Source organism: Sciurus carolinensis, chromosome X (genome assembly GCF_902686445.1).
Source record: "Sciurus carolinensis chromosome X, mSciCar1.2, whole genome shotgun sequence".
NCBI classification, from domain to species: domain Eukaryota; kingdom Metazoa; phylum Chordata; class Mammalia; order Rodentia; family Sciuridae; genus Sciurus; species Sciurus carolinensis.
This window is the reverse complement of record NC_062232.1, coordinates 111,539,781-111,557,017: the sequence shown is the minus strand read 5'-3', so window position 1 is coordinate 111,557,017 and position 17,237 is coordinate 111,539,781. Positions and strand designations below refer to the sequence as shown.

Genomic DNA, 17,237 nt, shown 5'->3' with positions numbered 1-17,237 from the left:
ATAGTTTGCCAGGTAACCTCTGAAGGACAAATAGAAGCCTTTCAAGAGTGGATACTATATATACAAAGACAGGGGAACCTGTAGGATACTATTTGGCAGAAATTTGGAAACTTGAGAATTTTTTTGGTAACACTAAGGATTGAACCCAAGAATACCCTACCACTGAGCTATACCCCCAATCTTTTTTAATTTTTATCCTGAAATGGTCTCACTAAGTATCAGGGACTGGCCTCAAAACTTATGATCTACCTGCCTCAGCCTCCTGAATTGTTGGTATTATAGGAGTGTGCCATCATACCCCTCAGGAGTATTTTATATCCTGGAGCATAGAGCACAGAACAGAATTCCTCAACCTTGGCACTGTTGACATTTGGGACTGAAGGATTCTTTATTGTGGAAGGCTATGAATTGTAGAATATTTAGAAGCATCTCTAGACTCAACCCATTAGATGCCATTGGCAACATTTTCTCTCCAGTTGTAACAACCAGAATGTCTCCATACATTGGAAAATGTCCCTGAGTTGGCAGCCTCAAGGCAGATGCAAGATTACTCACAGTTGAGAAAGACTTGGAAACAGGGGATTCACTAGACAGAAAGAAAATTAGGGGGTCCCACAGAGCTGTGGCTAACATGTAGAGGAGTTTAACCAGGGAAGGACAGGTTAGATGTCTGTCATATGGAGCTGTGAAAATGACTTGGGACTGAAGGTCCAGAAGTGGGCCAGGACACTGCTTCAGTGATCCAGTAGAAAAGTGATGAGTGGTGGTGGCAAGAGTAGAGTTCAGAACTGTTCAAGATCTAGAATCATACTGGGCACAGTGGTGCATGCCTATAATCCCAGTGGCTCAGGAGGCTGAGGCAGGAGGATTGCAAGTTCAAAGCCAACCTCAGCAACTTAGTGACTCCCTAAGCAACTTAGTGAGACCCTGTCTCTAAATAAAATACAAAAAAGGGCTGGGGATGTGGCTCAGTGGTTAAACACCCCTGGGTTCAATCCCCACTACCAAACAAACAACAACAAAATTATCTAGAATTAGGAGGACTTGGGGGATGTTTAGATGTTAGTAGGGATAAGAGAGGAGTCAAGGATGGCCCCTAGGTTTCTTGCATGGACATCTCTTTCATTGGTTGCTGTTGTCACTTGCTTAGCAGTGACAAGAAAAAATTGGTCTAGATTTGTAGATGTGAAGCAGGTTTACTGTGCACTGGTTACCAACTTGTGTGAGCCCACTCATATACAACAAATGACATAAATTGAATTTATTAGTTAGAGATAGAAAGGGACAAAAGCAGCCTAGGATCCATTGTGAGCCAGTCCCCCATGGTTCAAGAAAACTGCTTGAGACCAGGTGCAGTGGTGCAAGCCTGTAATCCCAGCAGTGGAGAAGGTTGAGGCAGGAGGATCACAAGTTCAAGGCTGGCCTCAGCAACTTAGCAAGGCCCTAAGTAACTCGGTGAGACCCTGTCTCGAAATGAAAAATAAGTAGAGCTGAGGGTGTGACTCAGTGGTTAAGTGCCCCTGGGTTCAATTCCCAGTAAATAAAAAAAGGAGGAGGAGGTGAAGGGGATGGAGGAGGAGGAGGAGGAGGAGAAGAAAGAAAGCTACTTGAGGCAAGTAGAGTCTCAACTATGCATTGCTTGCATGCTTCATAGCTGAGAAACCCTGAAACATAGCCCTAGGCTTTATCCATCAAGGTCATTGTGTCTCACTAGACAAAGCTTTGAAGGATATTCTGTTTCTGCAGAAGAGAGGAATAAAGTTTGTCTTGGACAGTTCCTCCCTATTTCGGAATAATGAATTTCTAACACAGTCTGCCATTATTCTTAAGTGCCATGGGTAAGAAAGAGGACAAAACTGGGCCAGTTCAAAGCTACCTGGAGAAACTGTCCTACAGTAAAAGGTGGCAAACCTTTCATTGTGTTGTTCCAGTAGATTCCATGGACATACAGATGCATTGAACAACCCACCATTAAATTAACCCAGGTAACTGAAGGAAAGCTGACTCCAGTTTTCAAATGTGACACCCAGTCATTGTAATTGATACATTTGGTCACAAGATAATCCTGTCCAATTATTGCCAACTGAAACAGGCTGTGAATGATCTTCCTGGAGCTTAGCTTGCCTTGCTTATTTAAAATTAAATTCATCCATTCTGCAGCACCCTTCAGGTTTATGTCAACCTGAAGGGAGATTTCTAACAACTACCAGAGATCTGCTCTGGTCTGTGTCTTGTTCTGTTTTGATCATTGCCTGGATCCTACAGGCATTGCCAACTTGAACAAGAAAGTATAGTGAAGATATTTGGGGATATAATCAGAATCCAGATGCATTTTGACAGGCTTAGACTTACTCTAACAAGAAGACATTAAGCAGGGCCACAAATAACTTGCATCAATTCAAGAGAATGTAGATTGGGTTTCAAAAATGGCATGTATGTGAAAGAATGAAACACACTTTAGTTTACTGTGTGTCAATGATGTGGCATGACTTCCAAAAAGGTTCATAAGATCTGAGGCCACATGGAGGAAACCAGTGTTAAGGTGAGAGAGGTGATGGACTGGCCCTTCTTGTTCCTTGTCAGATCATGCCTGGAGGGCCATGTTCCAATTAAATGGAATGTATTCAGAGACAAACAGCAGGGTAGTGAGGGACCTTGAAGCAGTGTAGAGTTGAAAACCATATTTAGCATCAAGAAGAGAAGCCTCAGGCTACATAAATGCTGTCTTCAGATATCTGAAGCCACACAAGTAGAGTTAAAAACAGATCTGTAAGTAGGACCTCGTGGTCTGGAACCACAGCTTTTGGTTGACCACTCCATATCTCTATCTTATGCCCAGATTGCTCTCTGAGTATCCCTTCAACTCTCTCTTTGGATGTCCCACAGGCCCCTCAAATTTTTCTCCAGAGACCTGGGGAGCATGTTTAACTTCTCCCCTCATTCTCTCTTCCACTCAAATCTTACCTCCTAAATCTCTCTCTAGCCTGCCTCACCTTTTCTTTCTGCCTTATATTCTCTAGTAGCTTCTTTTTTAAAAATACTTTTAGTTGTAGATGGACACCATACCTTTATTTTATTTATTTATATTCACGTGGTGCTGAGGATCAAACCCAGTGCCTCATGAGTGCTAGACAAGTGCTCCACCACTGAGCCTCACCCCAGCCCCTTGAGTAGCTTCTTAATTAGTGTCCCTAATTCCATCTCCACTCCATACATAATGACCTTTCTAAAGCACAAGCCTCATCATGTCACTCCCCTGCCTAAAATCCTTCAAAGACCTCCATACTGCCTGCAGAATTATCTTAATTCTTTTTAAATGTATTTTTAATTGGCACGTAGTAATTGTACATATTCATGGGGGTACAGTGTGATACTTTGATACATGAATATGAATTCCTTAATACGACAACTTAAGTCTTTCATACTCAGGCCCCCTGGCCACCTCTCCTCTTCAATTCCACTACCTCTGAACTCTGCAGGAGATTTTTAATGCACTTCTCTCCCATAACAGGCTGGTTGCACCTCTGTGTTCCCTGGAAAAATGTGCTGTTTATAGTTGTAGAATCTACAGTTATTGTCACCTGAGTCTATGTAGCTTTTATTACCAGGGCAGTGCATGCACGTGTGTGTGTGTGTGTGTGTGTGTGTGTGTGTGTGTGTGTGTGTTTGTGTGTGTGTGTGTGTGTAGGCCCTCATCTACTTTCTCTGCTTCAGTGATTGACCCTATGGTATAGAGACTGAGACTGCCCACACTGGGCTGTCCTTGTCTCCAGTGGACATTAGTCCACCTTCTGGTTGAAGGTATACTGACTGGCACCACACACACATAACATGAAAGACTCTCAGAATGTCCGTATCTGTCCCTCTGTGCTGTCTCCTCTCCCTCCATGTGGGTGTAATGCTTACGAAACATTGATTTTGACACTACCACTGGTGGTTGGGATCTCTCTGGTCTGTAGGCCAAGAACTAGCTTTTAGGAAGAAAAGCTTCAGATTCGCACTGTGGTGCACTCTAAGATTTACCAGGAGATGTCACTAAAGGCTTAAGCCAGTAAAGCAAGTTAGGGAAGGAGTACTATCAGCTAAGCATGAAGGTGACTCCATTATGGGACTTTAAAACACCCAGCAGCCTCCATTACAATGCATGCCTGGAAAAGCCGGTTAAAAGGTTAATCCAGATGTGTCACTGGACTAAATAAATTTCTTTTTTCCCCATGGATCAGACTAATTGCCACTAAACTATTGCTTCAGGCCTAACACAAAGGCTTGATAAAGATGTACTGAATGAATGAGCAAGTAAGCAAGTGAATGATTAAGTGAGTGAGTGAATGTCAAAAAGAGAAGTGCAAGGAGGAATTCTGTGGGTATAGTAGTAATCTTCACTGCTCAAGGCCACTTAGGGGACAAAAGCTGCTACTCTTTAGAAGTAGATCTTTCAGAAGAATTTGAGTGGCACCGGCAAGATCAGGTCTTAGGAAAAGTTCAGAGATAAATGAAAGTACTCTTGGTTCTTACTCCAAGATGCTTCTGTGCCCAGAAAAATATATGAAGTGATTTTAAAAAAAATACCATCCTGTGATTTTTGCAAGGCACTTGGAATCTTGTGCAGAGTTCTTATGTGATGAGGCATGTCCCCAGCTCTCTCCTTCCTCTTCCCTGGAACAGTTCATTAATAAGCAGTTGAAGGAGTCTCTTGAGATTCTGCTATGTGTCAGCTTTAAAGATCAACATGCAAAACTAGAATGCAGAGGAGGAGGGTTGTAGAAATATAGGACAGAAGCCTGGTTCTAGAAAACAGAGTTTAAGTGGAAATACAAACAAGTAAATGTAATTTGGTATCAGACGTGTTTTAATAATGACTAAATATGGAAGTGTATGGCTATACAGAGAGGAAAAGGTAATGGCAGAAGCAGGGGGCAGGTTACATTTTCTCAAAGGAGATAGGGTACTTGAACTGGGACTTGAAGGATGAGTAGAATTTTCCAATCGAAGAAGGACGCTCATGCCAGGCAGAGGAAACACCATGTACAGGTCAGAGGCATGGAGTATAGGTGCCAGGAGGCCCAGGATGCTGGAAGCCAGCATCCAGGAGGAACATTTCTTCAGAAGACATTCACTCAGTCAGATGACCAAGAAAGTTCCCTCTGTCTCCTCACCACCATGCCTGCAGGTGGGAATGGATAAACTTCAGAGAAGTTGCTTGCCCTGGAACAGTTCAGAAACTTTCCTTTAAGAAACTCAATGCCAATATGCAGTGTTTATTGTTTTGCTTCCATAGTGTGCCCTTCTGTGACCTCACCCTTCATCTATTACACCTGAGTGGAAATTCATTCCTCATAAAAAGCACAATTACAGGATCATAGACCTTGATATTTCTGGAGTGTGATACATATGTCTGTCCCTACTATGCATGGGTGTGAGTTTGGCATGTAGTTTGAATGTTTGCTAGTCTGCTCTTTGAGCAAAGAATTTTATCCATCCGCAGCATGAAAGGAAAGATAACCATACAGCAAAGCCTCCATATCTTATGACATTCACATGTCCTTCCAGTGGGTAAAGAAAAGGAACATTTTGGAGATGATAGAGTTAACTTTCCTCTACTGGAAATATTCTCATGTGAGCAAAGGCTAAAAGCAACATAGTCACTTGCATATATGCTATGGGCAACTACCATGTCTATTTCAGTCAGTGACTAACCAGTATTTATTTCCAGAGGCTCTGGGTTGCTCTGCCTATCTCTACATTCCATTTCCATAATGTATGAGCCATGATGTTATGATGAATAGCCAGAATCAAGAGTATCATATCAAAGACTCTTTCAGTGTGATTTTGGTTTTTTAATAACATTTCCAGATTAGACTGGATATTGGAAAAATGCTTGTGCATATTTAATAATAAAGATTAGCATTCGATCTCACTTATCAACTCCATTTCACTTCATCAAATCATTTGCTTCCACTGAGTCTCCATTTCATGATCAGTTAATGTGGGTCGAGGGGTGCAAAGTATGAAATAATATGGTTGGCCTACTGAACTGATGGCATCAGCGGGAGGATTTTGTCATTGGTTGGAGAGAGAAAAAACAGGAGAGGAGAAAGACACAGTGAAGAATGGCAAGGCTGATATATTGAGTCTAATCTTTGTATACCTCTTTAGTTCCAGTGTCAGCAATTTGGGTGGAGGATTAGCCATGTAGATAGGCTAGTGGGATTTAGGGGACTATAGCACAGTTCAACAGGACAAAGGGCACCAGCTCCCTGTCATTCACAATTTGCCTTCCTTGCTGACCAGTGACCATCACTTATGCCATGCACCTCCCCAACTCCACTTAAGTCACCCACATCTCTGACATTTGGTTTTTGTGCTTTGTCCATAGGAACTTCCACTATATTACCATCCTCCGAGACCCAGTATCCCGGTACTTGAGTGAGTGGAGGCATGTCCAGAGAGGGGCCACTTGGAAAGCATCCCTACATGTCTGCGATGGAAGACCCCCAACCTCGGAAGAGCTGCCCAGCTGCTACACTGGTGATGACTGGTCTGGCTGCCCCCTCAAAGAGTTCATGGACTGCCCCTATAATCTGGCCAACAACCGCCAAGTGCGCATGCTCTCTGACCTGACCCTAGTAGGCTGCTACAACCTCTCTGTCATGCCTGAAAAGCAAAGAAACAAGGTCCTTCTGGAAAGCGCCAAATCAAATCTGAAGCACATGGCATTCTTCGGCCTCACCGAGTTTCAGCGGAAGACACAGTATCTATTTGAGAAGACCTTCAACATGAACTTTATTTCGCCGTTTACCCAGTATAACACCACTAGGGCCTCTAGTGTAGAGATCAATGAGGAAATCCAAAAGCGTATTGAGGGACTGAATTTTCTGGATATGGAGTTGTACAGCTATGCAAAAGATCTCTTTTTGCAAAGGTATCAGTTTATGAGGCAGAAAGAGCATCAGGAGGCCAGGCGGAAGCGTCAGGAGCAACGGAAATTTCTGAAGGGAAGGTTCCTTCAGACTCATTTCCAGAGCCAGAGTCAGGGCCAGAGCCAGAACCCAAGTCAGAATCAGAGTCAGAACCCAAATCCAAATGCAAATCCGAATCTGCCTCAGAATCTGATTCAGAATCTGACTCAGAGTTTGAGCCAGAATTCGAGCCAGAAGGAGAACCGGGTAAACCCGAAGCAGAACCCAGGACAGGAGCAGACCGAAAGCAACACCAGCAACGGCACCAATGACTACATAGGCAGTGTAGAGAAATGGCGTTAAATGGCTCTGAAAGGCTTGTGCACACTTCTCCCAAAGCGCCACCAAAAAGATGGCATATCTTAAAAGATGAAAATGTCCAAACACATCCTGATTCCTTAAGTTTGGAAATTAAAAAAAAAAGTTTAGATGTTGCCTTTACAGTTGCCTTTCAATGAAATGTTATGCTGTGCGTAGGTAAAACAGATCTCAATATGTAATTAAATTGTCTTTTTTTAGTTGGACTATTTATGAAATCCAAAAGCCAAAAGAGACTCACCAGAAATTGCTGTTTAGCTATTTTAAGATGTCTTAAATTACTTATGGAGGCAAAAAGAAAACACAGAATGTGACCATTTAAAATACAACTGAGAAATGGACTTTAAGTGATTGGTGATACACTTAAAACCCAGTTTTGGAAACAAACCCTTTTTCCAGTGGTGAGCATAACTATAAACATCAAATGACTAAAAGAAACACAAACCTTTCATTTCCTTCTGATTTTAACAAGGAACCTATTTAAATAGAACAGCAACTGATGATAAATTTTACCAAAGTGTAGAAAATTTTAAAATTCCTCTCCCAAACCTGGGTGGTTTTATGTAAAAATATTGGCTTTTCAAATAGAACAGGACTCATATCTTGTAATTTAAGAGATGTTTAAAATTTTCAACTTTTCTACCTTCTACTATTTAAAGGTTTTAAACAGGGTGTATCTCATATTACAAAAAAAAACATATTTTTTTTTTCCAAATGGAAGACCAGTGTAAAAAATCTAATGTCCAGATGCTTTCAGGGCACTGTAATTTCAACAATTCTGGAATCTTTTTGGCGCTGCTTCTCATTCACTTTAAGGCTTCTCCGAGTTGTGCTCATTCCAAACAAACCCATGTATAGAATCTTTCTTCATCATCTAAATGGTGTGTTGCTGAATTTATTGTGATATATAATCCTGGATTAAAGTCAGGACTTTCTTTCTATAGAATTGTCTTATAAATGTCTGTGTAGTGAGGTCCTTAATCAAGAAACTCTTGAACGGGACAATGTGTCTAAAAATATTGCTGAAGTTATTCTTGATCAGATAGAATTGAACCTGAATGTGAATTGTTATTTACTTTTTGTACATCTTTATTGTAATGTTTCCAGTTTGGCTGGCTATTTATGGCCCATTAATTCTTTTTTTTTTTTTGTGTTGACAAATTTGTAGACAATTATAAGAACCAACAAAAGGCAGAATAAGCATGAGGATAGCCAGAGCTAGTCTATAACACCAAAAGCTGTTGCTTGATTCTTTGGGTTAACCCTTCTACCAGATTTTTATTTATGAAAGAGCAAAAGTAGAGGGCGTTCTGCAGTGAAGTTAGGTATCAAGAACAATCAAGTGGAAGAGAGTAATGTGGTAGCGTGAGTCTGTGCATCATGTCTCTGGGTGGTTTCCATTTTATGGGCTTGGCTATACTTTTGCAAGAACTTACACAAACCTCTGGTTATCAATCAAACAAGGTGCCTGGAAGTGGCATTTATGTTTTCAGTAGGGACATACTTAGAAGTGTGACCATAAGTTGCATCTTGTACAATCTGTCCCTGTGCATGATCTGGTTTCATCTGTAATAATATGGCCACAAGCTGAGCAAGAAGCTGACTATTTGAGCTTAAAAATGAATTTTCTTATCTCTAAGCTTGAATCAGTATTTCTAGCTTTTGTTTTGTCTGACAGTGTTGCAGTCCTGGGAATTCTAAAACCTAAAAAACTGGAAGTAAAATTTTAAACACACACACACACACACACACACACATTGAAGTCAAAGTGTTTTAGAGTGAAACTATGTTGTGTGCATTGTGTTTTAAAAATACTCTGTAGATCACTTTGGTATTTCGATTTTGTTTAGTTTTATTGAAAATGTTTGCTCTTAAAATTGACAGGTAGTTTGGGAAAGCAGGATGAAGCCTGAGCCAGCGGAAAAGCTTGTTACAGAAAAAAATAATTTGTGTTATTGCTGTGGTGTGCATGGTTTTGCAGAGATTATGTGCATTTTCTCTGTCTATACTGATTATTGTATATAGGGGATGTTATAAATACACATTTTTGTCATCATCATGTAAATCCCATGATTTGAACTGTAAACATCTGTCCAATGGTGTAGCTTTACAAACCATTCACTGATTTTGTGTAATTTAACAATAAATATGAAATAAAGTTTAAATTACAGGCTCTGAGGAATTTCATCATTTCAAGATTTGCAGCCACTAGATACTATGACATCATAGACAAGATCAGAATTCTCTTTTCACAAGGAGTTTCTCTTTTCCTCTTGGCAGATAGGTATGAAAACAAGATGGCCCATTCTAATCCCTGACACTAAAATGGCCTTAATCTGGGGTGCTTCCTTCTGGAAGCTCATGCTTTGAGTAAAACAAAATTATCCTTGAAAGACAAGGTTTGCTATACAAATGAAATATGCATATTTTAATTTAAAAGTTATTAAAGTAGATACTTTGCCCATCCAAGAGCATGCAGAAAGGAAAAATGGCACTTTTCATTTCCTATCTCTTCCCCCTATCCACAGGGTAGAGGTTAAAGGTAAACATTAACATTTGGCTTTCTGAAGTCTTGAATATTAATTTCCCCTATTTCCATGTACACATTTTTTTTTTCCAAACAAACTTTTGTGGTTGGAACCATGGGTGGGGATGATTTGTGCTTGCTCCTTTTCAAAGAGATTTTAGATATCAGTTTCAATGGATTAAAGGGAAGAAAACTGCAATTTTGGAAGGAGGTAAGTATATACACTATACTTATGAAGTTTATCCCATTGAATGTTCATTGAGCAATAATTGGGTGGCCAGGACTGGGGGTGGGGTGAGGCTCAGCAGTAGATCACACACTCAGTATGTGTGAGGACCTGGGTTCAATCCCCAATACCACAAAATAAATAAAATTGGGCAATCAAAGTTTTCGATTGTTTGAAGATTCCATGGCCCCTTGGGAGGAAACATTCACAGGAATGTAGAGGCCAAGATCTTTAAATATTTAGGAAGTAAAGATCGGTGTCCTTTTCCCTTGAGAGTTGGTACCCTTGGAGAGCAGGGCACTCTCTATGAAGTACAGAACAGGTAGAAGACCTGCATTTGGTCAGGGTTGACTTCTAAGAAAATAGGCTATTTGAGGTAACCCAGGGAGGAGCTATAATGAAGTCACTAGTTGGCTCAGTTCCCAAAGAATTAGAATTCTCCCTGGGAGTTATAATCAAGTAAGAGCAGGCCTATGCAGTGGGGTGGAGTGCCTAAAAGAGGAGGCACTCATCCATGGAGGCAGGTGAGTAAGAAAGAATAAAAGCACCATGCGATGAACTTCAGACAATTGAAGCTTCAACATGGCGGAGACAGAAGAGAACCACAGAATACCTGGTTGGTGGTGTGCAAACCACCATTTTCTGGCATTGTCTTTAAAACACTGTTTCAACCAGCTTTTTCGTTGCTGTGACTAAAAGTACCTTACCAGAGCAACTGTAAAGAAAAAAAGGTTTATTTAGGGTTCGCGGTTTCAGAGGTCTTAGTCCATAGAAGTCTGGCTCCATTCCTTGGTGCTCAAGGTGAGGCTGAACATCATGGTGGCAGAGTATGGTGGAGGGAAGCAGCTCACATGGTGATCAGTAAGCAGAGAGAGAGACTCCACTTGCCAGATACAAATATATACCCCAAAGCCATGCCCCAATTCCCACCTCCTCCAGCCACACCCTACCACTTCAGTTACCATTCAGTTAATTCCTATCAGGGGATTAATTCACTGATTGAGTTAAGACTTTCACAACCCAATAATTTCTCCTCTGAACCTTTTAGCATTGTCTCACATATGAGCTTTTGGGGGACATCTCACATCCAAACAATAACAGACACTGTTCCTAATGTTTGGAAGTTGGGAAGGGAGAGACTAGGGTATTTACTCAGCTCAAATGGCTATCATCATGGTCAGTACTTCCTTCTCTTTTATCCTCACTAAGAATTAAAGTAGAAAATAAAAACTGGGTGTTTTGTTAAAAATGTTAAAAAGAAATACAGGGGCCCTGGGACTTTGGAATCCTAATCTTTCACATGACAAGAAAGAAGTAAACTGCCAGTTTTTATTGTCAAAGGAATTTGATCCACACCTCAGAAATGCCAAAGTACATCACTCAGGCCTTCACAAGTACATAAGCTCTGAAAACTCTAGGAGGACACAATCCTGAACACAAAGCAAATCAGTTGTTTCATAAGTCAGATGGCACTATAGCAGGCTCCAAACTATTGCCCTGGGTTCAAATATAGCCCTCTGCCTGTTTTTGTAAATAAAGTTTTATTGGAACACAGCATACCCATCTCTTTGCATATTTTTTTCTGGCTGCTCTCAAGTTATAAAGACTGGAGTAGTTGAAACAGAACCCATAGCCTGAAAACCCTAAAATATTTATTTTATTGCCTTTTGGGGAAGAAGTTGGTCAAACTCAGAGCTAGAGACCCAATCAAAATGTCCTAAATATAGTCAGGTACAGTGGTGCATGCTTGTAATCCCAGGTATTAGGGAGACTGAGGCAGGAGGATCACAAGTTGGAGGCCACCTCAGTAACTTAGATCCTGTCTCAACATAAAAAATCCAAAAGGGCTGGGAAAATAACTCAGTGGTAAAACTCCCTGGGTTCAGTCCCCAGTACCAAAAAGAAATCATATTGGTCTCATTTTTACTTATTTCCTTTTTTTCCAAGTCTCAGCAATGTATCATAATTTTCCTTCCACAACAGGAATCTATTGAATGGTTTACCCTGACCCTTCAGCCGACTGCTGCTGCTGCTGCTGTAGGTTGACAGCATAGGCTCTAGATGCATACTGCCTGGGTTTGAGTCTCAGCTCCACCAAGCACCAGTTCTATGACCTTTGGAAAGTCATTAACCTCTCCATGTTTCCATTTCCTCTCCTGTAAATGGAGAAAATAAGAGCAGCAACTTTAGCAGTTTGTTATGGGATTAAGTGAGTCAGTATTTGTAAACCGCCTAGCATACTGTCCAACTTGCAGTGAACCTTACATGTGTTTGAAAGTTGATCCTGATTACTGTTAATAGCGCAAACACTAGATGTCTGCCCAATCCTCATGTCTTCAGTAAAGACTCTGAGATCAAGAGTTGAAGATATTGGCAAGAAAATAAGCAAACAATAGAATGTGCCCTGTTGTGACTCGCTTTTGTCTAAAAATAACTAAATACATTACAAATGTTATGTAATGAAATGGATAAAGAGCTTCCTTAAGGATTACGCCTGAGCTTTGAAAGCAGCCTGTGACAAAAGTATTCTGAAGAACCTAATAGCTGATTCAGGACTTATTTATCACACTTAGGCATGGGTGGCTCATTTACAACCCCCTTCTACCCACCATCACCAGAGAACAGGCCTGAGAGGGTTTCAAGGGCCTAGCTGCCTCAGTCACAGGTTTGATCTGGTGACTGGAATTCCCATACCGCAGGACTCTACTCTGGGTGTAAATACTGTGTCCAGAAGATCCTATTAAAATGCATATATGCCACGTAGGAGAGAGAAGGAGAGTAACCCATTAATAGCACATATTAGTTTATCAGATTAGCAGTCACGAAGGGCCCTCAGGGAAGGGAGCTCACAGGCCTTGTGAATTCAGCTAACTTATTTCACTTAAAGAAAGAACATTTGCTTCCATCCCATTTGAATTTTTAAATTCAGTCTTATTGCCTTAAGGACAGGATAAGGTTCAATAATCCTCATCAAATCTCATGGAGTTGTATAAATTCTATTCTCATAACGTCTGGTTAAATCTTGTGACTTTACTAATCTTGGTAAGATTTAATGATGCCTAACTGGGTCTAAGAAAACTTTAACCATTTTTGTCACTTAACCATGCTCTGCTGGATTTCATGTGACTTAGAAGGACCTGAGAGGAATTGACCAGTCTCCAAAGAGTGCTATGCCATAGCTCCATAGGACCTAACTGCCAACTACAGCCAGTCCTGGACAACCTTTTCATGAGCTAATCCCAAACACAAAAGTGTGTGTATTTTTCAAGTCTCAAGGTGGTCTTTTGTCCTTGAAGCCACCCAGAGCAGGATCACTTGTATGTCAAGGCCCTTGAGATTAGACAGCAAAGACTTTAAGAATGTGATCAAAGGGGCGCATTTAGGTTTTGCAAAACTGAATAGATGGGAAGGAAGTCTAAGGAGCCTCAGCACTGACAGGGTAGACAGGAGTTATCAAGAAGGAGCTTGACTTATCAAATGCTATCAGGCATCAATAGTGGTCAAGTTTCTCAGGACTCACTAGTGCCCACCACAGTCGAAAACATGCTTTCCCCAAAGTCCTGGGAACTTAACAGGGTGGTTCTTGCTTTCATTTCCCAGCAGCCCCCACTCTAGGTCAAGTTTTTATGCCACCACCTGGCTGGCCACAATGTCTTCTTAACCATCCTCCAGTCTTCAGCCTTTTTCTTGAACCCCAGGTGCATCTTCCTAAAACTTTTTCTCAAAACCAAATACATAAACCTGTGGCTTCTGAATTCTTCCTGATGTGTTTCATAATGGTAAGATGCCAAGTGGAATTCATAATGCTTCTGTCTGTTGGAGATCTATTGTCCTAAATCATAAGTTTGATCACAGCTCCACCCTCTTCAGAAAGCTTTGGTATTCTCCACCCTTGGAAATTGAAGTCCACACTCCTCAGCTAAATGCACACAGTTCTCTACAATTTGCCCCTATTTTCTTCCCAGGTGCACCAGTGAACATCATCCAACTTGGACCTTTGTTCCAAGCTAACACTCCTTACTCCTCCCAGGCATGGTCCCTCCAAAATAAATTTGAATAGGAGTTTATCAGATATCATTGACTCTAACAAGCTATAAAAAAATCTTAAGTAGGCTGATTGTTATCTTAATGACCTCTCATAAGCCTTGGCCAAAAGCAAGTTCCATCCAATTAGAGCAAGCTTTATGGAACTCACGTCCAAAATCTCATTCCATGGGAAAACCAATGTCCAAGAGATGAGTGTTGCAGAGAAAGAAAGTCTATATATTCAGTGGCCAAGGAATGGAGAAGTGGGAGACCATGCTCACAAATCAACTTATCCATTCTAGAGGGGTTGAGTAATTACAGATAGAGGATAGGAATAATGAAGGAGATGGATAGGCTAATAAAGGTGAGAGACATTCATATCTTTTTGGGGAATGAGCACAGATTTCCAGGAACTCAGGTGCCACCTCTTTTCATTCCTTTCATGGTGTGATGTTTGCAATCATGGCAAGTGGCAGTCATGCCATAGTGTCTTTATCCCACACAGGGAGAAAGAGAGACTTAGCAAGTCTAGGTCGAGTTAACCCTGTATTATAGTTTCAGATTAAACATTTGTCAAATGATCAACATGCCTATATGCAGAGCTAAAAACAAATCTGACCCAGGGATTAAGGAAGCAAAGGAGAGAGGAGCAAGACGAATGCAGAGATGCCAAACCTCTTCATCGTGTTCCAGTCACCCATTGGACATCTGCAGACTCAAGTGAAGGGTCCATGTTTCCAGACACAGCAGCCTTCATGTCCCTGAAGAGTAACCTAGGCAACCATTATGATCATAACCCACGTAACAGGTATTCTGTACAGTAGAGCTAGTAGGAGACTAATACTTATTGTCCAACTGTGTGACCTCTCAAATTAGGGATTTTTTTATACCAAGGATTGAACCCAAAGATGCTTAACCAGAGTCACATTCCCAACTCTTTTTACTTTTTTCTTTTGAGACAGGGTCTCACTAGCTTCCTTATAGCCTCACTAACTTGCTGAGGCTGGCTTTGAACCTGCAATCCTCCTGCCTGTCTCCCAATCACTGGAATTACAAGCATGTGACACCATGCCCAGCTCAAATTTGTGATTTTTAAATCAACTAAGAACAAGTGCAGGCAAAGTGTTGACTGAGGTTTTTCCTCAGTAGCACACCTAGCACAATTGACAGTTTCTCACCCTGTATGTGTCCATACATAGTATAGGAAATGAATCTCAGCTAGACACAGTCCAAGCTGGTGGAACCTCTGGGAATTTTGGAGACTGTCATTCAGGTCACACTGGGAGCTTTATTCTCATTCCCAGTTTGATTTCCATAGCTTGGGCCACCATGTCACACCTGTTGGCTAGGCCTGCTCCAAGCTCCAAGAGCACACCCATTCTGAGTGTGGAGGCCTTTATTGAATTCGTTCTGGCTTTCTGATATAGTTCCCAGCCTCTGGTTTTATTAGCCCCTTCCTTAGACAATCCTGTATTGAGCACTTTGCATGAGGTAGGCCGAGTGAAGTCAGAAACTAAGAAGGGAGTTCAGAGAATGCTTATCAAGACAGTGATTCCTGGCTGGGCACAGTGGCACATGCCTGTAATCCAGCGACTTGGGAGGCTGAGGCAGGAGGATCATGAGTTCAAAGCCAGCCTCAGCAACTTAGCGAGACCCTAAGCAATTCAGTGAGAACATGTCTCTAAATAAAATACAAAATAGGGCTGGGGATGTGGCTCAGTGGCCGAGTGCCCCTGAGTTCAATCTCTAGTACCAAAAAAAAAAAAAAAAGACAGTGATTCCCAGAAGCATCCCCTTTCCAGGGCCCAAAGGCCTGCTCTACACCCCCAAGAAGGAAATCTAGTGGTAAGAGCTTCCTGCCTTCTTGACCCTCCAACTGTGCCCTGCTTACATAAGCCTTGTGGAGGAAAGCTTTGACAGTTCAGCTGCAGGCTTCACAGTTGGTCCTACTCTTGGGTGGAAATTTCTGAACTTGAGGGGCTTGCAATGGTTATTATAGCCCCACTCCACCATTGCACCAGCCATCAGTGCCCATATTTATCCACATCCTGACCAGATTAGGAGCTCAGTCTAACAGTGCATTCTGACCAGTTGCTGAGTCCAGCTCCTGATGATGCTTACGATATTAATGACGAGCCCTTCTATTATTAAATACCTACTGCATACTAGGCATCCTTTATATGATAATAACAATGGCAGTAACTGCGATGTATTGAAATTGTTATAGCCCAGACACTGCACTAAGTCTTTCATATACATAACCTCATTTAAATCTTCTCAGCCACCCTGTGAGGCAGGAATCATTTCTTCTCACATTTCATAGAGCAGTATGCTGAAACTCAGGAGAACTTAATTAACTTGTCCAATACTTCAGGATCAAAACTCATTCTAAATCCAGAGCTCAATGTGTTCACCTTATTTGTTATTTAAAATCTTTTATTATGGGAAGATTCAAACCTCCACAAAAGTAGAACAGCACCATGAACCCCCATTTCCCTATCCATCAGCTTTAGTAATCATCATATCCTGGCCTATCTTGTTTAATCTATGTCCTAACTCAATTCCCTACAATCTGTAAATATTTCATATGGATGTATCTCTAAAAGAAGCTTTATTTTATTTTTTTCTAAAACCACCAATTCAGGACTGGGGATATAGCTCAGTTGGTAGAGTGCTTGCCTCACAAGCACGAGACCCTGGGTTCAATCCCCAACACTGCAAAATAAATAAATAAATAAAATAAAACCACCAATTTGTATGTTTTGTTATCTCCTCATTATACAGGTAAGTAAATTGAAGTTCTAAGAAGTGTGTTTTGGTTTACATAATTAGTAAATGGCGACAGGCCTGTATTTCACCTCTGGGTCTAGTAACTTTGCCCTACCTCATCTACAGCTCTGTTCTGTAATAGAAGCTTCATCCAGAACAGCAGTTGGGGGTAGAAGACCTTGAGCTCCTGATATAGCCAAGCTAGGAAGCCATTTCTGTCTACTCTAATAAACTGGAGGCTATTTTCCAGTTAGGGATACTCACAAAATAACCAGCTTTTTTGAGGTTCTTTGGATTCCACCCTGCTCAACACTTGTCCTGGTTACGTAGATGCCCAGTCCATATTCTTTGAACACAATTGTCTTGTACCTTTGACCTTGGAGATGCATCCTGGGATCCCCTGACCCTTGAA

At 41.3% G+C, this 17,237-nt stretch overlaps 1 protein-coding gene across 2 annotated transcripts in view; it reads left to right on the top strand.

Moving 5' to 3' along the window:
• The window catches only part of Hs6st2 (heparan sulfate 6-O-sulfotransferase 2), a 276,101-nt gene extending 266,666 nt beyond the window's left edge, over nt 1–9,435 (top strand). For both annotated transcript variants that reach the window (XM_047535992.1, XM_047535991.1), the window contains one exon: nt 6,377–9,435. In XM_047535992.1, coding sequence (XP_047391948.1) covers nt 6,377–7,262 — 886 coding nt within the window. In that variant the 3' untranslated portion in view covers nt 7,263–9,435. The remainder of the gene's footprint in view (nt 1–6,376) is intronic.
• The last annotated feature ends 7,802 nt before the right edge of the window (nt 9,436–17,237 follow it).